The sequence below is a fragment of the Salmo salar genome, chromosome ssa01 (genome assembly GCF_905237065.1).
Source record: "Salmo salar chromosome ssa01, Ssal_v3.1, whole genome shotgun sequence".
Lineage (NCBI taxonomy): Eukaryota > Metazoa > Chordata > Actinopteri > Salmoniformes > Salmonidae > Salmo > Salmo salar.
Window position 1 is genome coordinate 138,747,165 of NC_059442.1, and position 27,654 is coordinate 138,774,818.

Consider the following 27,654-nt stretch of genomic DNA (forward strand, 5'->3'; position numbering starts at 1 on the left):
TTTCCCAGACCTCAAAAGTGGACTTAGAACAACGTTTCCCAACCCTGGTCCTCGAGTACCCCCAACAATACACTTTGTGTTGGAGCCCTGAACAACCACACCTCATTCAGCTCATTGAGGGCTTGATGATGCGTTGACAAGTTGAATCAGGTGTGCTTGTCCAGGGTTACAATACAAAATTGCACTGTTGGGTACTCCAGAACCAGGGTTGGGAAACACTGACTTAGAACATTAAATGGTGTTGTTTTTCTGTAAAAAAAAAAAAAAAGTGTGACTTTGACAGTGAAAACCTGAAAAATGTAGGGAAAATATGAAACCTGTGATTTAAAAAAAAACGTATCTATTTCAGTGGTAGACCTACTATTAGCCTAGTTGTACAGTACATCTTGGGTTGGCCTGACTTTGAAAAAACAATATGGGATTTATTGTTTTAGGTCATTCTGAGTGTAGGCTATGTCACTGTTTTTCATATAATTATTCAGACGGGGCACCTTTCCTTCGCCGGGCGCTGCGTCTGGAAAAAAATTAGTATACCTACTTCTCCAGGCACCACTACACCATTGGATGGCCTGTTGTTTTTGGGGCACTCAAAACATCAGCTTGGATGGGCCCTCCCCACTATTTGTGGTTTCTGCAGTGAGGATTCACCCTCATTAGTTAATAATTTTGTAACTTATCTGCAGAAAAACGTTGTTTAGAGCTCATAAAGCAGTAGTAGCAGTATGCAAATCAGGGAGCCAAATTAACGTCTCTTTCACCAATGCGATTCGGCTCCCGACGTTCACCAAAAAGATCCGTTCAAAAAGAGCCGTTCGTTCGCGAACGACCCATCACTACTGCCATGGTGAGTCGGACAAACATGGCGGCGGTTCGGTAGATCAAGACCGGACGACGAGCTTTATTTTATTAATGTCAACAGTCACGGATAAACCAGAGGCGGAGAAGAACCGAATAGAGACTCCGTGTATAGTGGCAAACGGAAACATTGTATCCGCATATTATTATTTTTCATCCAAGAAACGTCAAACAGGTTTGTGTGACAACAGTGAACAGTAGAACGCTTCACTTAAAGCGCAGTGGAGAATTATTTTGCTGGACATCCTAAACCTTGTTTGGGATTTTAGGAGACTCCAGAGAAATGTGTGGGAGGTAAGATGTCAATGGCATTTGACTACGTAGTTCTATGGTTGTTTTCGTCCCAGTTGGCTTAATTTTATTTCTTTACTATCGTGCGTGTGTGTCACTGTCAGCTGACACGTAGTTCCTGACAGGTCGATACTCGACTCGGGAGATGGGCAGTAAACTAAGGGAGATAAAGAGAACGAATACACACAGCAGGAGTTATTGTTGGACGACTGATACAGGTGTTGTCAGCCCTAGTTTCTAATTACCAAAAGCAGTATCAATATCAGTCTATTGTCATGGCCATACAGTTCTCAAATATGGTCTCACATTCAGATCATTGTTTTGTGTTATGCATTTGCACATAATGCCGAATTGTTATATACCAATATAACAATGCCTTTGTTTGCATGATAGTAAACAATAGATGTAAAAATAATACTAGTCATTGTTGACTATAACATAGTTATAACATGTGATGTCCTGCATCCAGTACTATTAGTTATTTTCCACTGTAAGCCCCAGGCTGACACTAGACCCCTTCCACATGTGATTCATATATGATGTTGAACATTCCTAATCAACTCCCCACTCAACCTCCCCTCCTCACCCCATATTTCCCCATGGATGGACTCCCTTCATGCGATGAGCGCTAATGTTTTCCCCATAGCCCATACTAGCCCTCTGTGTAGTCTTTGTTTTTGTATGCAGTTATATGTCAGTGTACTCAATAAACATAGGTAAGTGTCAAGCATGTCAGGCTACTGGTAACCATGGACCATCAGAAGACACTATATATACAAAAGTACAGTTGAAGTCGGAAGTTTACATACACCTTAGCCAAATACATTTAAACTCAGTTTTTCACAACTACTGACATTTAATCCTAGTAAAAATTCCCTGTCTTAGGTCAGTTAGGATCACCACTTTATTTTAAGAATGTGAAACATCCGAATAATAGTAGAGAGAGTGATTTATTTAAGCTTTTATTTCTTTCATCACATTCCCAGTGGGTCAGAAGTTTACATACACTCAATTAGTATTTGGTAGCATTGCCTTGAAATTGTTTAACTTGGGTCAAACGTTTCGGGTAGACTTCCACAAGCTTCCCACAATAAATTGGGTGAATTTTGGCCCATTCCTCCTGACAGAGGTTGTGTAACTGAGTCAGGTTTTTAGGCCTCCTTGCCCGCACACGCTTTTTCAGTTCTGCCCACAACATTTCTATAGGATTGAGGTCAGGGCTTTGTGATGGCCACTCCAATACCTTGACTTTGTTGTCCATAAGCCATTTTGCCACAACTTTGGAAGTATTCTTGGGGTCATTGTCCATTTGGAAGACCCATTTGCGACCAAGCTTAAACTTCCTGACATTTTATTCCTCATGATGCCATCTATTTTGTAAAGTGCACCAGTCCCTCCTGCAGCAAAGCACCCCCACAACATGATGCTGCCACCCCCGTGCGTCACGGTTGGGATGGTGTTCTTCGGCTTGCAAGCCTCCCCCTTTTTCCTCCAAACATAACAATGGTTATTATGGCCAAACAGTTCTATTTTTGTTTCATCAGACCAGAAGACATTCCTCCAAAAAGTGCGATCTTTGTCCCCATGTGCAGTTGCAAACCGTAGTCTGGCTTTTTTATGGCGGTTTTGGAGCAATGGCTTCTTCCTTGCTGAGCGGCCTTTCAGGGTATGTCGATATAGGACTCGTTTCACTGTGGATATAGATACTTTTGTACCTGTTTCCTCCAGCATCTTCACAAGGTCCTTTGCTGTTGTTCCGGGATTGATTTGCACTTTTCACAACAAAGTACGTTCATCTCTAGGAGACAGAACGCGTCTCTTTCCTAAGCGGTATGACGGCTGCGTGGTCCCATGGTGTTTATACTTGCGTACTATTGTTTGTACAGATGAACGTGGTACCTTTAGGTGTTTGGAAATTGCTCCCAAGGATGAACTAGACTTGTGGAGGTATATAATTTTTCTTCTGAGGTCTTGACTGATTTGTTTTGATTTTCCCATGATGTCAAGCAAAGAGGCACTGAGTTTGAAGGTAGGCCTTGAAATACATCCACAGCTACACCTCCAATTGACTCAAATTATGTCAATTAGCCTATCAGAAACGGCTAAAGCCATGACATTATTTTATGGAATTTCCAAGCTGTTTAAAGGCACAGTCAACTTAGTGTATGTAAACATCTGACCCACTGAAATTGTGATACAGTGAATTATAAGTGAAATAATCTGTCTGTAAACAATTGTTGTAAAAATGACTTGTGTCATACGCAAAGTAGATGTCCAAACCAACTTGCCAAAACTATAGTTTGTTAACAAGAAATTTGTGGAGTGGTTGAAAAACGAGTTTTCATGACTCCAACCAAAGTGTATGTAAACTTCCGACTTCAACTGTATGTGAACACCCCTTCAAATTAGTGGATTAGGCTATTTCAGCCACACCTGTTGCTGACAGGTGTATACAATCGAGCACGCAGCCATGCAATCTACATAGACGAACATTATCAGTAGAATGGCCGTACTGAAGAGCTCAGTGACATTCAACGTGGTACCATCATAGGATGCCACCTTTTCAACAAGTCAGTTTGTCAAATTTCTGTCCTGCTAGAGCTGCCCCGGTCAACTGTAAGTGGTGTTATTGTAAAGTGGTAACGTAAGAGAAACAACGGCTCAGCCGCAAAGTGGTAGGCCACACAAGCTCACAAAACGGGACCGCCAAGTGCTGAAGCGCATAGTACGTAAAATGTTTTTGTCTGTCCTCGGTTGCAATACTCACTACCGAGTTGCAAACTGCCTCTGAAAACAAATTCAGTACAATAACTGTTTGCCGGAGATTCATTAAATGGGTTTCCATGGCCAAGCAGCCGCACATAAGCCATGCGCAATGCCAAGGGTCTGATGGAGGGGTGTAAAGCTCGCAGCCATTGGACTGTGGAGCAGTGGAAACATTCTCTGGAGTGATGAATCACTGTTCACCATCTGCCTGTCCGACGGACTAATCTGGGTTTGGCGGATGCCAGGAGAATTCTACCTGTCCCAATGCATTGTGCCTACTGTAAAGTTTGTTAGAGGAGGAATAATGGTCTGGGGCTGTTTTTCATGGTTCGGGCTAGGCCGCTTAGTTCCAGTGAATGGAAATCTTAATGCTACAGCATACAATTACATTCTAGACGATTCTGTGCTCCCAACTTCATGGTAACAGTTTGGGGAAGGCCCTTTCCTGTTTCATCATGACAATGCCCGCCATGCACAAAGCAAGGGCCATACAGAAATGGTTTTTCGAGATCGGTGTGGAAGAACTTGACTGGCCTGCACAGAGCTCTGACCTCAACCCCATTGGACACCTTTGGGATGAATTGGAACGCCGACTGCAAGCCAGGCCTAATCGCCCAACATCAGTGCCCGACCTCACTAATGCTCTTGTGGCTGAATGGAAGAAAGTCCCTGCAGCAATGTTCCAACATCTAGTGGAAAGCCTTCCCAGAGGAGTGGAGGCTGTTATAGCAGCAAAGGGAGGACCAACTCTATTTTAATGCCCATGATTTTGGAATGAGATGTTTGATGAGGAGGTCATGTAGTGTAGCTCGGCCTACTCCCTTTCAACTTCTCTTTGTTTACATATCAATTGAGGTGCAACCATTACAAGATATACCCAAGCCGTTATTACCTTATGTGAGAACCGTAGCATACTTATCAATATCATGCAGTGTACAGTCATGGCCAAATGTTTTGAGAATGACACAAATATTAATTTTCACAAAGTCTGCTGCCTCAGTTTGTATGATTGCAATTTGCATATACTCCAGAATGTTATGAAGAGTGATCAGATGAATTGCAATTAATTGCAAAGTCCCTCTTTGCCATGCAAATGAACTGAATCCCCCAAAAATACATTTCCACTGCATTTCAGCCCTGCCACAAAAGGACCAGCTGACATCATGTCAGTGATTCTCACGTTAACACAGGTGTGAGTGTTGATGAGGACAAGGCTGGAGATCACTCTGTCATGCTGATTGAGTTTGAATAACAGACTGGAAGCTTCAAAAGGAGGGTGGTGCTTGGAATCATTGTTCTTCCTCTGTCAAACATGGTTACCTGCAAGGAAACACGTGCCATCATTGCTTTGCACAAAAAGGGCTTCACAGGCAAGGGTATTGCTGCCAGGAAGATTGCACCTAAATCAACCATTTATCGGATCATCAAGAACTTCAAGGATAGCGGTTCAATTGTTGTGTTGAAGGCTTCAGGGCACTCAAGAAAGTCCAGCAAGCGCCAGGACCGTCTCCTAAAGTTGATTCAGCTGCGGGATCGGGGCACCACCAGTACAGAGCTTGCTCAGGAATGGCAGGAGGCAGGTGTGAGTGCATCTGCATGCACAGTGAGGCGAAGACTTTTGGAGGATGGCCTGGTGTCAAGAAGGGCAGCAAAGAAGCCACTTCTCTCCAGGAAAAACATCAGGGACAGACTGATATTCTGCAAAACGTACAGGGATTGGACTGCTGAGGACTGGGGTAAAGTCATTGTCGCTGATGAATCCCCTTTCCGATTGTTTGGGGCATCCTGAAAAACGCTTGTCCGGAGAAGACAAGGTGAGCGCTACCATCAGTCCTATGTCATGCCAACAGTAAAGCATCCTGATACCATTCATGTGTGGGGTTGCTTCTCAGCCAAGGGAGTGGGCTCACTCACAATTTTGCCTAAGAACACAGCCATGAATAAAGAATGGTAGCAACACATCCTCCGAGAGCAACTTCTCCCAACCATCCAGGAACAGTTTGGTGATGAACAATGCCTTTTCCAGCATGATGGAACACCTTGCCATAAGGCAAAAGTGATAACTAAGTGGCTTGGGGAACAAAACATCGATATTTTGGGTCCATGGCCAGGAAACTTCCCAGACCTTAATCCCATTGAGAACTTGTGGTCAATCCTCAAGAGGCGGGTGGACAAACAAACAAAATAACAAATTCTGACAACTCCAAGCATTGATTATGCAAGAATGGGCTGCCATCAGTCAGGATGTGGCCCAGAAGTTAATTGACAGCATGCCAGGGTGGATTGCAGAGGTCTTGAAAAAGAAGGGTCAACACTGCAAATATTGACTCTTTGCATCAACTTCATGTAATTGTAAATAAAAGCCTTTGACACTTACGAAATGCTTGTAATTATACTTCAGTATTCCATAGTAACATCTGACAAAAATATCTAAAGACACTGAAGCAGCAAACTTTGTGAAAATTAATATTTGTGTCATTCTCAAAACTTTTGGCCACGACTGTATTCATAGTTGAAGTCAGAAGTTTACATACACTTAGGTTGGAGTCGTTTTTCAACTACTCCACAAATTTCTTGTTAACAATCTATAGTTTTCGCAAATCGGTTAGGACATCTACTTTGTGCATGACACAATACATTTTTCCAACAATTGTTTACAGACAGATTAATTCACTGTATCACAATTCCAGTGGGTCAGAAGTTTACATGCACTAAGTTGACTGTGCCTTTAAACAGCTTGGAAAATTCCATAAAATGATGTCACGGCTTTAGAAGCTTCTGATAGGCTAATTGACATCATTTGAGTCAGTTGGAGGTGTACCTGTGGATGTATTTCAAGGCCAACCTTCAAACTCATTTATCTTTGCTTGGCATCATGGGAAAATCAAAACAAATCAGCCAAGACCTAAGAAAAAATGGTAGACCTCCACAAGTGTGGTTCATCCTTGGGAGCAATTTCCAAACACCTAAATGTACCACGTTCATCTGTACAAACAACAGTACGCAAGTTTAAACACCATGGGACCACGCAGCCGTCATTCCGCTTAGGAAGGAGACGCTTTCTGTCTCCTAGAGATGAACGTACTTTGGTGCGAAAAGTGCAAATCAATCCCAGTACAACAGCAAAGGACCTTATGAAGATGCTGGAGGAAACAGGTACAAAAGTATCTATATCCACAGTAAAACGAGTCCTATATCGACATAACCTGAAAGGCCGCTCAGCAAGGAAGAAGCCACTGCTCCAAAACCGCCATAAAAAAGCCAGACTACGGTTTGCAACTGCACATGGGGACAAAGATCATACTTTTGGAGAAATGTCCACTGGTCTGATGAAACAAAAATAGAAATGTTTGGCCATAATGACCATCATTATGTTTGGAGGAAAAAGGGGGAGTCTTGCAAGCCGAAGAAAACCATCCCAACCGTGAAGCACGGGGGTGGCAGCATCATGTTGTGGGGGTGCTTTGCTGCAGGAGGGACTGTCAAGGTATTGGAGTGGCCATCACAAAGCCCTGACCTCAATCCTATAGAAATTTTGTGGGCAGAACTGAAAAAGCATGTGCGGGCAAGGAGGCCTAAAAACCTGACTCAGTTACACCAGTTCTGTCAGGAGGAATGGGCCACAATTCACCCAACTTATTGTGGGAAGCTTGTGGAAGGCTACCCGAAACGTTTGACCCAAGTTAAACAATTTCAAGGCAATGCTACCAAATACTAATTGAGTGTATGTAAACTTCTGACCCACTGGGAATGTGATGAAAGAAATAAAAGCTGAAATAAATCACTCTCTCTACTATTATTCAGACGTTTCACATTCTTAAAATAAAGTGGTGATCCTAACTGACCTAAGACAGGGAATTTTTACTAGGATTAAATGTCAGTAGTTGTGAAAAACTGAGTTTAAATGTATTTGGCTAAGGTGTATGTAAACTTCCGACTTCAACTGTACTTTTGTGTATATATAGTGTCTTCTGATGGTCCATGGTTACCAGTAGCCTGACCTGCTTGACACTTACCTATGTTTATTGAGTACACTGACATATAACTGCATACAAAAACAAAGACTACACAGAGGGCTAGTATGGGCTATGGGGAAAACATTAGCGCTCATCGCATGAAGGGAGTCCATCCATGGGGAAATATGGGGTGAGAGGGGAGGTTGAGTGGGGAGTTGATTAGTAATGTTCAACATCATATATGAATCACATGTGGAAGGGGTCTAGTGTCAGCCTTGGGCCAAGGTGTATGTAAACTTCCGACTTCAACTGTATTTAACCAATCACAACTTACCCATTTTAAAGTCATACATTATTTTATCCAGCCTAGTAGTGAAGTTAATCTAGGTCTTATACCATTTTTATCTGAGGTTTCTAGTGAATGTACAAAGGCAGCTTCAGTCTAGAGAGTAGACTTTGCATTATGGACAAATTTTATGCATTGACTCGGTCCGGATTGTTTGCATATCAGTGTTGCTGATGGTTTTAACAAAGAGAAGTGGGTGTTAACCATGACTGATTACATGTGTAAGTCTGTGTGTGTCTGTGTCTTTCTGTGTTGTGTGTGTGTGTGTGTGTGTGTGAGAGAGAGAGAGTGCTCTCGTGTGGATTGCTCCATGCACACGGGGCAAATGCAGACATTCCAGGAGTAAGTGTAATATCACAGGCCCACAGCTGCTGTACAGAGCTAGAGCTGCTCTGTGCTGTCTGTCACTGAAGCTGTCTGACTTCCTAGGCCTTCAATGACTAGACTAGCAACTATGCACAGCACAACTGTTACTGTATACTTAGCTAGTCAAGGTTGAAAATGGCCTTAGCCCTGTGAAAAGTTTGAGGCTTCTTACACCACATCAAACTTCACATCAAACTTCACCACATCAAACTGTCTCTCAGGATATAAATCATAACATGTGATATACAGTACCAGTCAAAAGTTTGGACACACCTACTCACTCAAGGTTTTTTCTTTATTTTTACTATTTTCTACATTGTAGAATAATAGTGAAGACATAAAAACTATGAAATAACACATATGGAATCATGTAGTAACCAAAATAGTTGTAAACAAATCAAAATATATTTTAGATTACTCAAAGTTGCCACCCTTTGCCTTCATGACAGCTTTGCACACTCTTGGCATTCTCTCAACCAGCTTCACCTGGAATGCTTTTCCAATAGTCTTGAAGGAGTTCCCACATATTCTGAGCACTTGTTGGGTGCTTTTCCTTCACGCTGCGGTCCAACTCATCCCAATCCATCTCAATTTGGTTGATGTCGGGTGATTGTGGAGGCCAGGTCATCTGATGCAGCACTCCATCACTCTCCTTCTTGGTGAAATAGCCCTTACACAGCCTGGAGGTGTGTTGGGTCATTGCCCTGTTGAAAAACAAATGATAGTCCCACTAAGCGCAAACCAGACGTGATGGCGTATCGCTGCAGAATGCTGTGGTAGCCATGCCGGTTAAGTGTGCCTGGAATATGGGCTTGGTCTTTTACCAAATAGGACTATCTTCTGTATACATTGTCACAACAAAACTGATTGGCTCAAATGCATTAAGAAGGAAAGAAATTCCACAAATTAACTTTTAAGAAGGCACACCTGTTAACCGAAATGCATTCCAGGCGACTACCTCATGAAGCTGGTTGAGAGAATGCCAAGAGTGCAAAGCTGTCATCAAGGCAAAGGGTGGCTACTTTGAAGAATCTCAAATATAAAATAGATTTTGATTTGATTAGCACTTTTTTGGTTAAAACATGATTCCATATGTGTTTTTTCATAGTTGTGATGTCTTCACTATTACTCTACAATGTAGAAAATAGTAAAAATAAAGAAAACCCTGGAACGAGAAGGTGTGTCCAAACTTTTGACTGGTACTGTATATATATTACATTTCCTTCAGTGACTCAAGTTTAACACCAGGTCCCTAGCCTCAAGCAAATTAATCCCTTTGTCTCAAGACAGGGGTCAACTAGGTTGACTTTAAAACTTGCTCTACAAGCTCTAACACAACAGCATCCAGATAACCAATGCCTCTTTTCTCCTTTGGTCCTCTCCCCAGGTAATCTCCAGTCACTCCATTACCACCCCTTTTCCTTCCTCCCCTCCCGTCTCCCCCCACCCACCCTGCAATTATGGCGTCATCCCCTCCTGCAGCCTCCTCGACAACGTCCCCCTCCACCCTCCGCCCTCCCTCGGCTCTGGACTCTCTCTCCATGTCCTCTCTCCTGTCTGGGGACCTGGAGGACGAGGCGGGGGACAGAGGGGAGGATGCGGGTGGCCTGGGTGACCTGGAGGTGAACCCGTATGACGGCTTGCCCTTCTCGTCACGCTACTACTCCCTGCTGGAGGAGAGGAAGAGGCTTCCTGTTTGGAGCCTGAAGTACCGCCTGCTGGAACACCTGGAGACAAACAGCATGGTCGTGGTCAGCGCCCCCAGTGGCACAGGAAAGAGCACACAGGTAAGAGGCTTGCATAATACGTACAAACATGCACGCACACACAGAGGCATGGGCACACACATGAGCGCTGGTGGTGAAGAGCACTCTCACTCTGTCTCCCTCCATCTCTTTGTCTCTATCTCTGTCCCTCACCTTCTCCCTCCAAGGTGCCCCAGTGGTGTGTGGAGTATGCCCAGTCCCATGAGTTCTCCCATGGTTTGGTGTGCTGTTCCCAACCCTACGCTGTGGCTGCAGCGAGTCTGGCCCTCAGAGTGGCTGATGAGATGGACCTGAGTCTGGGCCTGGAGGTGGGCTACTGTGTCCCCCACGATGACGGCTGTACCCCCGATACGCTACTCAGGTGAGGAGGGAGGTAGACACACAGGTGTGCATGAAGATTGGGCCATGTGTATGTACACACACATAGGTACAAGCTTGGGTACATACCCATCACACTATATGATGGCACGGTCCTTACTTCCTCCTTATCTTCTTCTAACTCAAATCAAATCAAATATATTTCTAAAGTGCTTTTTACTTCAGAAACCCAGCCTAAAACCCCAAACAGCAAGCAATGCAGATGTAGAAGCACGGTGGTTTGTCTAACTGCTTTGTCCACCCTCCTTTCTGCTCTTCCCGGCCTGGATTAGAATATTGTTGTCCTTGTTTTCTTATCTCTTATCTCTCTTTCTCTCTCGGTCTCCCCCTGAGGTGTATCGACGTGGACTTATACGATCGGATTAAAAGTGCAATATGCAGAAATCGCTCCCCCATTTCCTGGTTGCTAAAATTCTAATAGTTTGCCTAATTTCAGTTTATGTGACAAAACAAGTGTAGAGACAATGTACCATCTAAAACGCTGTGAAATATATTTTCCATAACCAAAAATATTGTATTTTCAGCTGTTAGAAGCTGGTATACAAAACTGAAGCTAAAAGATGCAAAAAACTAAACTTAAATCTGAAATATGTAACTTTTTGGGCGAACCGACCAAATTCACATAGAAATATTTGTTATAGATCTGTCACTCATTGAAAGCAGGTCTAAGAAGCGGTATATCTGTTCAATGTGCTCTATTTCTATGCTTCCCATTCTAAAGTTTAATTTTTGCGTCTTTTACTTTCGGTTTTGTACACCAGCTTCAACAGCTGAAAATACAATATTTTTGGTTATGGAAAATGTATTTCACAGCGGTTTTGATGGTACAATGATTCTCTACACGTGAGTTTCCCAAACTCAGTCCTGTTTTGGTTTTTGCCCTTGCACATCATCATGCTTTGATTATTTGAATCCGATGTGTAGTGCTAGGGCAAAAACCAATATGTGCACTCAGGGGGGCAGGACCGAGTTTGGGAAACCCTGCTCTACACTATACTTGCTTGTTTTGTCACATAAACTGAAATTAAGCGAATTATTACAATTTTAGCAACCAGGAAATGGAGGAATTTCTGCATAGTGCATCTTTAAGACTGGGAAGCATAGAAATAGCACACACAGATCTACCGCTACTGTGTAAGAATGAGAATGACAGATCTATAACTCCATTTCTAAAGAAAGTTACATGTTGCAACTTTAAGGGGTGAGTTTGTTTCTCTCCATGATCTCGCTCAGGTTTGTCAGTGACTCTCTGCTCCTGGGAGAGATGATGTCGGACCCCCTGCTGCGTCAGTACGGGGTGCTGGTGGTGGACGAGGTGCAGGAGCGCACGGTGCCCACCGACGTCCTCCTGGGCCTGCTGCGGGACGTGTGCGACCAGCGACCCGACAACCTCCGCGTCGTCCTGCTCACCGACCCCTCCCTCGCCCCCAGCCTTGCCACCTTCCTGGGTGAAAGAGTTCCGCTTCTAACACTGGATGAGCCTGTCGGAGATTCACCCAACACAGAGACGAGGAGGAGACCACTGGTTGTCATGGAAACGGTGTACAGGGATCCTGGAGGGAGGGAGGCGGCGGTGGCAGCGTGTCATATGGTGTTGGATCTTCACCGCAGGGGGGAGGAGGGGGATGTAATGGTCTTTCTCCCCAGCGCCCAGGTAGATGCACGCACACTCACAACACAGTATACTAAATATATCCAGCTGATCTCATTAACTACTGAGGCTGTTTTTATCAGATCAGTAGACGGTAGATGCCCAGTAGGCCTCTGCTGGTACAGAGAGATGGCTCAGTGGGTTACGTCTGGTCGGGTTAGTTAGGGTAGTTAGGGCTAGTTGGTGTTAGTTAGTGTAGATGGGGTTAGTCGGGTGCATGCAACAGTAGAGTTGTGGTATTACTTCCCACACGATGTAAGTCATTTTGGATCAAAGTGACTGCTAAATCAACTTATTTTCTATCCCATATTTTCTTGTCCGTTTCTGATCGACTTTCTTCCATCTGAAAATCCCTATTGAGTCTTATTTCTTAATGCTTTGTTTTGTAATAGGCCATCCTCTTCCTTGTCTGTTGTTGCCTCTCACGCTGGGGACAGAGAAATGGGGACACTGTAACCTTAGACTGCTGAATGGCATCAGTGTGTATCTGGTGTCCTGGTTAATGCATCCAGAACACACACAGATTGATAGATAAATAGATACATACACTTCACCCAGACATGCACATATTTTAGGATATTAATCATTTCCAGCACAGATCCCTATCATATTCACATACACACTCCCACTATGTCAACATCACCACACCCTAGCTCCTCACGTCATTCCCGGCTATGGTTTCAAATCCAGAGGCATACCTGGACTTAAGTACAGTAGTTGACGCCATGGCTGCAAAACACAGGGCTAACTAGCCAGGAGAACTGATCTGGTTAAGGCTTATTCGAAGAGTCACAGTAAACAGAGTACTGTTTGCCAAGTCTCAACTCAGATCAACCTAAACCATGCGTTTAGGGAGAGAGAGGGAGCTAGAGAGGGGGTGAAACATGAGAAAGGAGCAGGAGAATGGGCACAGGGGATATACCCCAATATGCTCAAATAGATTATTTATTCATTTAGATCATTTTTTACTTTTTAAAACAATAAAAACTCATAGCTTAATGTGAGGACGCCATTAAAAAGTATGAAGACTTTGCCAGGGCAAGGGGTGGGGCAGTGGCAAAGATGAGGAGTTGCTTCCACTCTTCCCCTTTAATTGCCCTCTGTACCCTATGGTCAATCCCTTTAACTGGTTAGCAAAACTACTCCCACACAGCTGCAGGAAGGAGGGAGAAAATGATAGCCTTCAAATCAAATCAAATTTTATTGGTCACATACACATCTTTAGCAGATGTTATTGCGGGTGTAGTGAAATGCTTGTGTTCCTAGCTCCAACAGTGCAGTAATATCTAACAATTCACAACAGTACACAAATCTAAAAGTAAAAGAATGGAAATAAAAAATATCTAAATGTTTATTATTATTTTTCTTCCCAAGATGGCATAGCAGTCAGACATCCTTTGTCCTCCTCTTGTCGTGTCCTGTGTGTATATATATATTTACATATTTTCTTCGCATATCTTTTTACATATTTTTTTTCCTAAAAACTCAACCTCAAAACACTCTCCTGCAACCCACCTCACCAATTAAAAAAAAAAGTATTATTTACCTCAAATCTGAAATCCACAACAGAAGCTAGCCAGAGGTTAGCCAGTTCACTGGCTAACGTTGGAGTTCAGCTAGCCACGGTTAGCGGTCATCAGCTGTTCAACCCTGACCTGTTCACCGGACGTGCTTGTTGCACCCTCGACAACTACTATGATTATTATTATTTGACCATGCTGGTCATTTATGAACATTTTAACATTTTAACATCTTGACCATGTTCTGTTATAATATCCACCCTGCACAGCCAGAAGAGGACTGGCCACCCCTCATAGCCTGGTTCCTCTCTAGGTTTCTTCCTAGGTTTTTGGCCTTTCTAGGGAGTTTTTCCTAGGGAGTTTTTCCTAGCCACCGTGCTTCTTTCACATGCTTTGCTTGCTGTTTGGGGTTTTAGGCTGGGTTTCTGTACAGCACTTTGAGAATATCAGCTGATGTACGAAGGGCTATATAAAAATACATTTGATTTGATTTGATTTGATCAGCTATCCATTAGCTCGAAACGCTATCGCCAGTTTTGTACAGCGCGACTTAGACCAGAGCATACCGGACTTATTCTCTCTCCATATCCCCGGATTTCTACCACAGGCTCTGGACATTTACACCTGGATCTTGCAGCTAGCTAGCTGCTACCTGAGTGACTATTGGCAAACGTCGGTCCCGGAGCTAACATAAATTATTCCGGAGCTAGCTAGCTGAAGAGTTCCATCAGCCACTCCTGGGCTACAATCACCTATCCGGACCCGTTTTACTGCCGATGCGGAGCCCCATCGGGCCTTCACGACTGGACTACCGACGTTATCTGCCCGAGGGAGTTATCCAACTGGTCCCTCCGTCGCGACGTAACCTGAACGCCCATCTGCGGCCCGCTAATCGTTAGCTGTCTTATCGGCTGCTTTCTGAATAGGTCTATCGGACAATTTTCTTGGGCCACTATAACTATAACTATTTTGCCAATTGAACTGGTCCCCCCTACCACACGGAACCCCACTAATCTACCGACGGAAACGCACGAGGTGGCTAAAAACAGACCTCCCTCCATCTTCTACCAGCTTGCTACCTATGGCTACCTATTAGCTGTCTAATTCTCACTAGACCCTTTGATCACTCGGCTAAGCATGCCTCTCCTTAATGTCAATATGCCTTGTCCATTGCTGTTCTGGTTAGTGTTTATTGGCTTATTTCACTGTAGAGCCTCTAGCCCTGCTCATTATACCTTATCCAACCTTTCAGTTCCTCCACCCACACATGCTATGACATCTTCTGGTTTCAATGATGTTTCTAGAGACAATATCTCTCTCATCATCACTCAATGCCTAGGTTTACCTCCACTGTATTCACATCCTACCATACCTTTGTCTGTACATTATACCTTGAAGCTATTTTATCGCCCCCAGAAACCTGCTCCTTTTACTCTCTATTCCAGACGTCACAGACGACCAATCCTCATAGCTTTTAGCCGTACCCTTATCCTCCTCCTCCTCTGTTCCTCTGGTGATGTAGAGGTGAATCCAGGCCCTGCAGTGCCTAGCTCCATTCCTATTCCCCAGGCACTCTCTTTTGATGACTTCTGTAACTGTAATAGCCTTGGTTTCATGCATGTTAACATTAGAAGCCTCCTCCCTAAGTTTGTTTTATTCACTGCTTTAGCACACTCTGCCAACCCGGATGTCCTAGCCGTGTCTGAATCCTGGCTTAGGAAGTCCACCAAAAACTCAGAAATCTTCCTCCCTAACTACAACATTTTCAGACAAGATAGAACGGCCAAAGGGGGCGGTGTTGCAATCTACTGCAGAGATAGCCTGCAGAGTTTTGTCCTACTATCCAGGTCTGTACCCAAACAATTTGAATTTCTACTTTTAAAATTCCATCTCTCTAAAAACAAGTTTCTCACCGTTGCCGCCTGCTATAGACCACCCTCGGCCCCCAGCTGTGCTCTGGACACCATATGTGAACTGATTGCCCCCCATCTATCTTCAGAGCTCGTGCTGCTAGGTGACCTAAACTGGGACATGCTTAACATCCCAGCCATCCTACAATCCAAGCTTGATGCCCTCAATCTCACACAAATTATTAATGAACCCACCAGGTATCACTCCAAAGCCGTAAATACGGGCACCCTCATAGATATCATCCTAACCAACTTGCCCTCTAAATACACCTCTGCTGTTTTCAACCAAGATCTCAGCGATCACTGCCTCATTGCCTGCATCTGTAATGGGTCAGCGGTCAAACGACCTCCACTCATCACTGTCAAACGCTCCCTGAAACATTTCAGCGAGCAAGCCTTTCTAATCGACCTGGCCCGGGTATCCTGGAAGGATATTGACCTCATCCCGTCAGTAGAGGATTCCTGGTTATTTTTTTTAAATGCCTTCCTCTCCATCTTAAATAAGCATGCCCCATTCAAGAAATGTAGAACCAGGAACAGACATAGCCCTTGGTTCTCTCCAGACCTGACTGCCCTTAACCAACACAAAAACATCCTGTGGCGTTCTGCATTAGCATCGAACAGCCCCCGTGATATGCAACTTTTCAGGGAAGTTAGAAACCAATATACACAGGCAGTTAGAAAAGCCAAGGCTAGCTTTTTCAAGCAGAAATTTGCTTTCTGCAACACAAACTCAAAAAAGTTCTGGGACACTGTAAAGTCCACGGAGAATAAGAACACCTCCTCCCAGCTGCCCACTGCACAGAGGATAGGAAACGAATATCACCACCGATAAACCCACAATAATTGAGAATTTCAATAAGCATTTTTATACGGCTGGCCATGCTTTCCATCTGGCTACCCCTACCGCAGTCAACAGCACTGCACCCCCCACAACCACTCGCCCAAGCCTTCCCCATTTCTCCTTCTCTCAAATCTATTCAGCTGATGTCCTGAAAGAGCTGCAAAATCTGGACCCCTACAAATCAGCCGGGCTAGACAATCTGGACCCTTTCGTCCTAAAATGATCTGCCGAAATTGTTGCAACCCCTATTACTAGCCTGTTCAACCTCTCTTTCGTGTCGTCTGAGATTCCCAAAGATTGGAAAGCAGCTGCTGTCATCCCCCTCTTCAAAGGAGGGGACACTTTTGACCCAAACTGCCACAGACCTAAATCTATAATACCCTGCCTTTCTAAGGTCTTCGAAAGCCAAGTCAACAAACAGATTACCGACCATTTCGAATCCCACCGCACCTTCTCCGCTATGCAATCTAGTTTCAGAGCTGGTCATGGGTGCACCTCAGCCACGCTCAAGGTCCTAAACGATATCGTAACCGCCATTGATAAGAAACAATACTGTGCTTCCGTATTCATTGACCTGGCCAAAGCTTTCGACTCTGCCAATCACCACATCCTCATCGGCAGACTCAATAGCCTTGGTTTCTCAAATGATTGCCTCGCCTGGTTCACCAACTACTTCTCTGATAGAGTTCAGTGTGTCAAATCGGAGGGCCTGTTGTCCGGGCCTCTGGTTGTCTCTATGGGGGTGCCACAGGGTTCAATTCTTGGGCCAACTCTTTTCTCTGTATACATCAATGATGTCGCTCTTGCTGCTGGTGAGTCTCTGATCCACCTCTACGCAGACGACACCATTCGGTATACTTCTGGCCCTTCTTTGGACACTGTGTTAACAACCCTCCAGACGAGCTTCAATGCCATACAACTCTCCTTCCGTGGCCACTAACTGCTCTTAAATACAAGTAAAACTAAATGCATGCTCTTCAACCGATCGCTGCCTGCACCTGCCCACCTGTCCAGCATCACTACTCTGGACGGTTCTGACTTAGAATATGTGGACAACTACAAATACCTAGGTGTCTGGTTAGACTGTAAACTCTCCTTCCAGACTCACATCAAACATCTCCAATCCAAAGTTAAATCTAGAATTGGTTTCCTATTTCGCAACAAACCATCCTTCACTCACGCTGCCAAACATACCCTCGTAAAACTGACCATCCTACTGATCCTCGACTTCGGCGATGTCATTTACAAAATAGCCTCCAATACCCTACTCAACAAACTGGATGCAGTCTATCACATTGCCATCCATTTTGTCACCAAAGCCCCATATACTACCCACCACTGCCACCTGTACGCTCTCGTTGGCTGGCCCTCACTTCATACTCGTCGCCAAACCCACTGGCTCCAGGTCATCTACAAGACCCTGCTAGGTAAAGTCCCCCCTTATCTCCGCTCACTGGTCACCATAGCAGCACCCACCTGTAGCGCGCGCTCCAGCAGGTATATCTCTCTGGTTACCCCCAAAGCCAATTCCTCCTTTGGCCGTCTCTCCTTCCAGTTCTCTGCTGCCAATGACTGGAACGAACTACAAAAATCTCTGAAACTGGAAACACTTATCTCCCTCACTAGCTTTAAGCACCAGCTGTCAGAGCAGCTCACAGAACACTGCACCTGTACATAGCCCATCTATAATTTAGCTCAAACAACTACCTCTTCCCCTACTGTATTTATTTATTTTGCTCCTTTGCACCCCATTATTTATATTTCTACTTTGCACTTTCTTCTACTACAAATCTACCATTCCAGTGTTTTACTTGCTATATTGTATTTACTTTGCCACCATGGCCTTTTTGCCTTTACCTCCCTTATCTCACCTCATTTGCTCACATTGTATATAGACTTATTTTTCTACTGTATTATTGACTGTATGTTTGTTTTACTCCATGTATAACTCTGTGTTGTTGTATGTTGTCGAACTGCTTTGCTTTATCTTGGCCAGGTCGCAATTGTAAATGAGAACTTGTTCTCAACTTGCCTACCTGGTTAAATAAAGGTGAAATAAATAAATAAATATATAATTTTAGGACGAGCAATGTCGGAGTGGCATCGACTAAATACAGTAGATATATACAGTGAGGGAAAAAAGTATTTGATCCCCTGCTGATTTTGTACGTTTGCCCACTGACAAAGAAATGATCAGTCTATAATTTTAATGGTAGGTTTATTTGAACAGTGAGAGACAGAATAACAACAAAAAAATCCAGAAAAACGCATGTAAAAAATGTAAAAAATTAATTTGCATTTTAATGAGGGAAATAAGTATTTGACCCCCTCTCAATCAGAAATATTTCTGGCTTGTTACCTGTATAAAAGACACCTGTCCACAGAAGCAATCAATCAATCAGATTCCAAACTCTCCACCATGGCCAAGACCAAAGAGCTCTCCAAGGATGTCAGGGACGAGATTGTAGACCTACACAAGGCTGGAATGGGCTACAAGACCATCGCCAAGCAGCTTGGTGAGAAGGTGACAACAGTTGGTGTGATTATTCGCAAATGGAAGAAACACAAAAGAACTGTCAATCTCCCTCGGCCTGGGGCTCCATGCAAGATCTCACCTCGTGGAGTTGAAATGATCATGAGAACGGTGAGGAATCAGCCCAGAACTACACGGGAGGATCTTGTCAATGATCTCAAGGCAGCTGGGACCATAGTCACCAAGAAAACAATTGGCAACACACTACGCCGTGAAGGACTGAAATCCTGCAGCGCCCGCAAGGTCCCCCTGCTCAAGAAAGCACATATACATGCCCGTCTGAAGTTTGCCAATGAACATCTGAATGATTCAGAGGACAATTGGGTGAAAGTGTTGTGGTCAGATGAGACCAAAATGGAGCTCTTTGGCATCAACTCGCCGTGTTTGGAGGAGGAGGAATGCTGCCTATGACCCCAAGAACACCATCCCCACCGTCAAACATGGAGGTGGTTTTTCTGCTAAGGGGACAGGACAACTTCACCGCATCAAAGGGATGATGGACGGGGCCATGTACCGTCAAATCTTGGGTGAGAACCTCCTTCCCTCAGCCAGGGCATTGAAAATGGGTCGTGGATGGGTATTCCAGCATGACAGTGACCCAAAACACACAGCCAAGGCAACAAAGGAGTGGCTCAAGAAGAAGCACATTAAGGTCCTGGAGTGGCCTAGCCAGCCTCCAGACCTTAATCCCATAGAAAATCTGTGGAGGGAGCTGAAGGTTCGAGTTGCCAAACGTCAGCCTCGAAACCTTAATGACTTGGAGAAGATCTGCAAAGAGGAGTGGGACAAAATCCCTCCTGAGATGTGTGCAAACCTGGTGGCCAACTACAAGAAACGTCTGACCTCTGTCATTGCCATCAAGGGTTTTGCCACCAAGTACTAAGTCATGTTTTGCAGAGGGGTCAAATACTTATTTCCCTCATTAAAATGCTAATCAATTTATAACATTTTTGACATGCGTTTTTCTGGATTTTTTTGTTGTTATTCTGTCTCTCACTGTTCAAATAAACCTACCATTAAAATTATAGACTGATCATTTTTTTGTCAGTGGGGAAACGTACAAAATCAGCAGGGGATCAAATACTTTTTTCCCTCACTGTATGAGATGAGTAAAGCAGTATGTAAACATGATTAAAGTGACTAGTGTTCCATTAATTAAAGTGGCCAGTGATTCCATGTCTATGTATATAGAACAGCAGCCTCTAAGGTACAGGGTTGAGTAGCCGGGTGGTAGCCGGCTAGTGATGGCTATTTAACAGTCTGATGGCCTTGAGATAGAAGCTGTTTTTCAGTCTCTCAGTCCCAGCTTTGATGCACCTGTACTGACCTTGCCTTCTGCGGGGTGAACAGGCCGTGGCTCGGGTGGTTGATGATCTTTTTGGCCTTCCTGTGACATCAGGTGCTGTAGGTGACCTGGAGGGCAGGCAGTGTGCCCCCGGTGATGCGTTGGGCAGACCGTACCACCCTCTGGAGAGCCCTGCGGTTGCGGGCGGTGCAGTTGCAGTACCAGGAGGTGATACAGCCCGACAGAAGGCTCTCAATTGTGCATCTGTAAAAGTTTGTGTGGGTCTTAGGGGCCAAGCCGAATTTCTTCAGCCTCCTGAGGTTGAAGAGGCGCTGTTGTGTCTTCCTGACCACAGTGTCTGTGGACTATTTCAGTGACGTGTACGCCTAGGGACTTGAAGCTTTCCACATTATCCACTGTGGTCCCGTCGATGTGGATAAGGTCATGCTCCCTCTGCTGTTTCCTGAAGTCCACGATCAGCTCCTTCGTTTTGTTGATGTTGGAGGGGTAGAGTGGAGGTTGGAGGGGTAGAGTGGAGGTTGGAGGGGTAGAGTGGAGAGCGAGGGGTAGAGTGGAGAGCGGAAAGAGTGGATGCATTTGGGACACTAAGCTCTACATTGCAGTCATGCACTGCATTTAGGGAGCTTAAATAGCATGTCCTCCTTTCATTGAAATGACAGTGTCTCTACTTGTCCACTCATTCACTTGTCTAACGAAGGACAAGTTTTAGAATGTCAGGAAATAAAGTTTCTCAAGAGCGTGTCAAAATGCCCAGGATAGAACGGTATACAGTTCATTCGGAAAGTATTCAGAACCCTTGACTTTTTCCAAATTTTGTTACGTTACAACCTTATTCTAAAATGCATTAAAAATGTTTTATCTACACACAATACCCCATAATGACAAAGCAAAAACAGGTTTTAAGAAATGTTTGCAACATTTGTTTACTGTTACTCTGTTTGCAATATATATATATATTTGGAAATATTACATTTACATAAGTATTCAGACCCTTTATTCAGTAATTTGTTGAAACACCTTTTGCAGCGATTACAGCCTCGAGACACTACAAGCTTGGCACACCTGTATTTGGGGAGTTTCTCCCATTCTTCTCTGCAGATCCTCTCAAGCTCTGTCAGGTTGGATGGGGAGCGTCACTGCACAGCTATTTTCAGGTCTCTCCAGAGAAGTTAAAGTCCAGGCTCTGGCTGGGCCACTCAACGACAGTCAGAGACTTGTCCCGAAGCCACTCCTGCATTGTCTTGGCTGCGTGCTTAGGGTCGTTGTCCTGTTGGAAGGTGAACCTTCACCCCAGTCTGAGGTCTTGAGCACTCTGGAGCAGGTTGTCATCAAGGATCTCTCTGTACTTTGCTCCGTTCATCTTTCCCTCGTCTCCCAGTCCCCACAGCATGATGCTGCCACCACCATGCTTCACTCTAGGGATGGTGCCAGGTTTCCTCCAGACGTGGCGCTTGGCATTCAGGCCAAAGAGTTCAATCTTGGTTTCATCAGACCAGAGAATCTTGTTTCTCATAGGCTGAGAGTCCTTTAGGTGCCTTTTGGCAAACTCCAATCGGGCTGTCATATGCCTTTTACTGAGGAGTGGCTTCCATCTGGCCACTCTACCATGAAGACCTGATTGGAAAGGAAAGGAAAGGGGGATATACCTAGTCAGTTGTACAACTGAATGCCTTCAACTGAAATGTGTCTTCCGGATTTAACCCAACCCCTCTGAATCAGAGAGGTGCGGGGGGCTGCCTTAATCGACATCCACGTCTTTGGCGCCCGGGAACCTTGGGTTAACTGCCTTGCTGAGGGGCAGAACGACATATTTTTACCTTGTCTGCTCGTGGTGGAATGTTGCAGAGATGGTTGTCTTTCTGGAAGCTCTGTCAGTGACCATCGGGTTCTTGGTCACCACCCTGATAAAAGCACTTCTCCCCGATTGCTCAGTTTGGTCGGACGGCCAGCTCTAGAAAGAGTCTTGGTGGTTCCAAACTTCTTCCATTTAATAATGATGGAGGCCACTGTGTTCTTGGGGACATTCAATGCTGCAGACATTTTTTGGAACCCTTCCCCAGATCTGTGCCTCGACACAATCCTGTCTCGGAGCTCTACAGACAATTTGCTTGGTTTTTGCTCATGCAATGTCAACTGTGGGACCTTATATAGACAGGTGTGTGCCTTTCCAAATCATGTCCAATCAATAGAATTTACCACAGGTGGACTCCAATCAAGTTGTAGAAAAATCTCAAGGGTGATCAATGGAAACAGGATGCACCTGAGCTCATAGCATTTTTTGAATAAGGCTGTAATATAACAAAATGTGGGGAAAGGGAAGGGGTCTGAATACTTTCCGAATGCACTCTATATTATCAACCATATCTCTCTCTCTGTTTCTCAGGAGATAGATGAGTGTGGCTTTCTGCTGCAGAAGGAGTCTGTGGCCCTGAGTCCTCAGCTGGGGCCCCTCAGAGTTCTACACCTCCATACGGGCCTCGGGGGGGCCACCCAGCGCGTCTACGAACCTGAGCCAGAAAGGCCTTCTGGTGACACGGAGGGGTCTGAAGGACTGGAAGGGCCAGGGATAGGGGTGGGGATGGGAGTGAGGCGCAGGGTTATCCTCACAGACACCCTTGGGGAGGCCTCCTTCTCTCTATCTGCAGTGCGCTACGTCATAGACACAGGCATGCAACTCAAGACAGTGAGTATTCATTTATCAGAGGTGGGAGGGAGAAGGAGTGTGTGTGGCACTATCCTACGCAGTGGGCTCATCCCCGTTGTCAAATGTGGCAATGCTACAATGCCGCATAACCTCAACAAATTATTGAGGTGTACCGAGTTGCAGTGCCATGCATAACCTCCCACTCTTCTGCCTCCGTGTCATAGGTTTACAACCCTCAAATCAGAGCGGACTCACAGGTCCTGTGTCCAATCAGCCGGCACCAGGCAGACATGCGGACGCAGAGGGTAAACGGTGACCTACCAGGTAGGTTAGGGTCAATCAATCCGTTTTAAAAAATCATCATGGAATGTGGTGGTTTTCTAATTTAAGAGAAGGGACATAGATAGCTGTTACAGGCCAACTATCCTCTCTATGTGTTCTTCTGACCCCTCTCCCCTGTCCCTCCAGGTCTTTGTTTCCGTCTGTACCCCCAGGCTCTTTATGAGGAGGGCATGGCAGAGGCCCGCAGCCCGGGGGTGATGGAAGAGAACCTCAGCCACCTGGTTCTGCTGCTCAAGAGGCTGGATATCGCTGACATGGGCCAGTGCAAGTTCCTGGACAGGCCTGGTAAGGAGGGCCACGCATCATCTAGCTAGTTGAGCCTTGCTCTCTCCTTTGAATGAATAAAGTGCACCTTTTTTTCATGGGAGTTTGTGTTTACTAGGTACCTTCTATTTTGTGATATCAGACAAAATATAAATATTATATCTTCCAATATCCCTCAATTTCTTCAATCCATCCCTCTCTATTTTATTCTCTCGTTTATTCCCCTCCCCCCAGCTCCCGAGGCTCTGATGCAGGCTCTAGAGGACCTGGACTACCTTGCAGCGCTGGATGATGATGGGAACCTGTCTGAAGTGGGCATCATTATGTCAGAGCTGCCCCTGGAGCCTTCGCTGGCTAAGGCCCTCATCGCTGCCTGCGAGTTCGACTGTGTCAACGAGCTGCTCACCATCGCCGCCATGCTCACAGGTACACACGACAGACACACACACTACACTCACTACACTGACCATGGTGCTTATTACTGGCTATAAAATGTGCCTTTACTCATAGCGTCCCTTTTTTACATGCATTTCAGAATATTGCTTTGTTTCTATAACTTTGACTTTTTGTTTTTTAACATTCATTTAAATTCTCCACCTGTGTGTGTTCCCAGCTCCCCCCTGCTTTGTGACCCCCCCACCCCAGAGAGAGGAGGCAGCAGCCACTCACAGACGTCCACTGTTGCACAATGAGGGAGACCACCTCACCCTCATCAACATCTACAACGCCTATATACAGCGTGAGTCTATATAATACTACACACACACACTCAGCTGCAATGTACAGGAGGTTTGGTTTATGCGCACAAACACACACGCACACAAACATCAATTTATAGATATACACATATGGGCACGACATACATTTTACACAGTTCTCCTCTTGAATATTAATCTGATTGCTATTTTAGACAATGAGGATGATGCCTGGTGTACTACCAACTTCCTGAACCCCGCTGCATTAAGATTGGCTGGGATGATTAGGGCGGAGCTGCTGGAGGTGATGCAACGAATAGAGTTGCCCGTCTCGCCTCCTGCGTTTGGTTGCCAAGACAACTGCACTAATATCAAGCGTGCGCTTATCTCAGGGTTCTTCCTCAAGGTAAAAAGACTCATCAGTTCACTTCTCCATTGAAGATTAGTTTGTTAGTTTATGTTGTGTGTCTGAAATTTGACAGGGAAATATATAGACCCTAACCTCTCTCTCTCTCTATCCTCCCCACTATTTGTCTTTACCTTACTGTCTTTCTCAATTTTCATATTTTATTCTTTCTTTCCATTCTGGTGTTTCTCTGCCTTTTGCCCCCTCCCCCTCGGTCTCTCCTGCTCTTTCTGTATTTGTTTCTCTATCTCGTTGCGTTTTCTCTTCTCCCTTCCCGTCTCTCAGGTGGCTCATGATGTGGACGGCTCAGGTAACTACCTCTTGTTGACTCACCGTCACGTGGCTCACCTCCACCCCTTCTCCTCCTATCTGTGTCGCCGGCCGCGCCCCAACCCTCCCTCCTGGGTGCTCTACCACGAATTTACCATCTCCCATGACAACTGTGTCCGCACCGCCTCCGAGGTGCATCCCCACATGTGAGTAACCCGAACATTTTTTGTGAACTTTTGTTGTAGTTAGTATGTATGTAATGCACACAGTAACCCTGAACTTCTTTAGGCCATCCACATAGTGGCGACTTTGCTTCCTTTTGGAATACTAGTCCTTTGATAGACAGTTCAGTAAACTGTACTATCTGTCAGAAGATAGTGGGTGCATTCCAGGTTGTCATGCTGCGCAGATGATCAGATCGAACAACAACAAGCGTTAAACTTCTACGGAACCATGTTAATATGATATAGAAGTCTTGTGACATGTGCACATGTCATTAAATTGAGGTAAACTAGGCATTTAAGTGCATTGCTTTTATGTAACCTTGTTTTCTGTGGGAAGGTTGGTGGAGCTGGCCCCTCAGTACTACCTGGGCAACCTGCCGTCCAGCGAGGGACGGGACCAGCTGATGGAGCTGAGACAGAGTCTGCTGCCCCCAGAGGAGGAACAGGAGAGGGGGCCGGAGGGGACCTACGACACACCCCACATTGAGGAACATTTAGACAGGACTGCAGATCCACGTAATCAGGACAGCACTGAGCTGTGTGTCATACAGTGACGGGAACGGAGTGGCTGACCAAAAGCAGAACCAAGGGAGGAGAACCTGAGATGGAGGACATGGATGCACTACGCACACTCAAAGTGCTACTGGGAACACACTACAGAACTGTACTGTTGCACGGACAGCTGATGAGGGAGAGAATGTACAGTACACTCTCCAGCCATACACAGCTGTATGGAAGCAGTAGTTTACATCTGAGTGAATAGGACTCACCTACAGGTGTTAGTGAAATATTTTTCAAATGAGATTACATGCATTTTTGACACATGAAAATGTTTCACACTGAACCTGCAGAGTTCCTATAAAATAAACTGTATACTGGTACCCAAAGTAATATACAGTGTATTTGGAAAGTATTTAGACCACTTGATTTCTGGCTTGATTTTTGCTGTGACATGCACTGTTAACTGTGGGACCTTATACAGACAGGTGTGTGCCTTTCCAAATCATGTCCAACCAATTGAATTTACCACAGGTGGACTCCAATCAAGTTGTTGAAACATCTCAAGGAGTTCGATATTGAGTCCCATGGCAAAGGGTCTGAGTACTTATGTAAGTAGGGCATTTCTGTTTTAAATTTTTTTATAAATGTGCAAATGTTTCTAAAAACCTGTTTTTCACTTTGTCATTATAGGGCATTGTGTGTAGATTGATGGCCAAAGAGTTCAATCTTGGTAGAATAAGGCTGTAATGTAACAAAATGTAGAAAAAAGGAAGGGGTTTGAATACTTTCCGAATGCACTGTTGAGAATTATATATTGTCAGAAAAGTTGACTATTCTACGAGGGTACCTGATACTTCACTGAAGATATCAGTCAGCTGTCAGGTAGACATGCATCCTTTCAATGATGACAGTTGAGGTATGGCATTGATGCTGTCACTTCCAGGGAAAATGTGTTTTTTGGTTTGTTGTGGCACCAGCACCTATCTCTTCAGTGGAAACTTTGATCCCTTTGTAGAAGTGCCCAATCACAGAAGTTTGATGTGGACTGGACATGTGATTCTCAGGGATCAGTTGGGTTTATAGAGGGCGATCTACCATTGTACAGAGCTTCCATGTTGAGGGATTTAGAATCCAGTTTTTGCTACCGTTGTTCTTTGTATTATATTGGGTTTAGTGTTTGTATCTGGACCCCTCTTCTACCACTCCAATGTGTTTAAATAATCATATTTGTGTGTGCAAATCAAGGGTGTCAGGTCAGCCTCCCCTATCTAAAACAACTTTTAAGTATATGATATTGAACATCAAAATAAAAGGTTCATTTGTTGAATATCGACTTGAAATAGTTAACTACTTAATTTGAAAGGATTCCTCCGGCCTTTGATGTTAACAGACACCAACCTGTTAAAGATGGAGCGTTTGTGCTTCTCTTCAGGTTGAGCGGTAGAGGGAAGACTCCTCAAGTGTAGAAGAGACATCTTTTGTCACTATGCAGGGAGCTAGAGATAAGGGTGCAAATTACTCTTTGAATCTTACCTGGCAACTGCCAGCCCAGTCCTTCATCTCTTTCTTTGGATGAGCCACTGGCTCATCCTTCACCTCCATCATTTTCCTTTCTCGTCCTTCAAGTCCAAAAAGGTATATTTTTCACTTGCACTATTTCCCAATTTTTTTATGAAATTGTTTTGAATTATTATCACCAATGTTATAGGCTAATAATTTCCAGTAGAGTTGAGCAACGTTGTGTTACATAGGATGGTGCATGTTTTAATTACTAAATGAATTAGGCCATGTAAAACATATATAAATTGCAGAAAGGTCCC

At 44.7% G+C, this 27,654-nt stretch overlaps 1 protein-coding gene across 2 annotated transcripts; it reads left to right on the forward strand.

Moving 5' to 3' along the window:
• Positions 1-821: 821 nt before the first annotated feature.
• Positions 822-27,161, forward strand: dqx1 (DEAQ box RNA-dependent ATPase 1). Of its 2 annotated transcripts, none has more exons than XM_014132900.2 (12): positions 822-1,149; positions 9,968-10,367; positions 10,514-10,707; positions 11,958-12,378; positions 22,872-23,171; positions 23,357-23,456; positions 23,601-23,759; positions 23,973-24,164; positions 24,352-24,477; positions 24,649-24,839; positions 25,125-25,315; positions 25,671-27,161. In XM_014132900.2, exons 2-12 carry the CDS (start codon positions 10,041-10,043, stop codon positions 25,885-25,887), a joined length of 2,418 nt encoding a protein of 805 aa, XP_013988375.2. In that variant the 5' UTR covers positions 822-1,149; positions 9,968-10,040; the 3' UTR covers positions 25,888-27,161. The 2 variants fall into 2 exon arrangements, with proteins under 2 accessions (XP_013988375.2, XP_013988381.2); XM_014132906.2 differs by having other exon boundaries at positions 824-1,030.
• Positions 27,162-27,654: the final 493 nt, after the last annotated feature.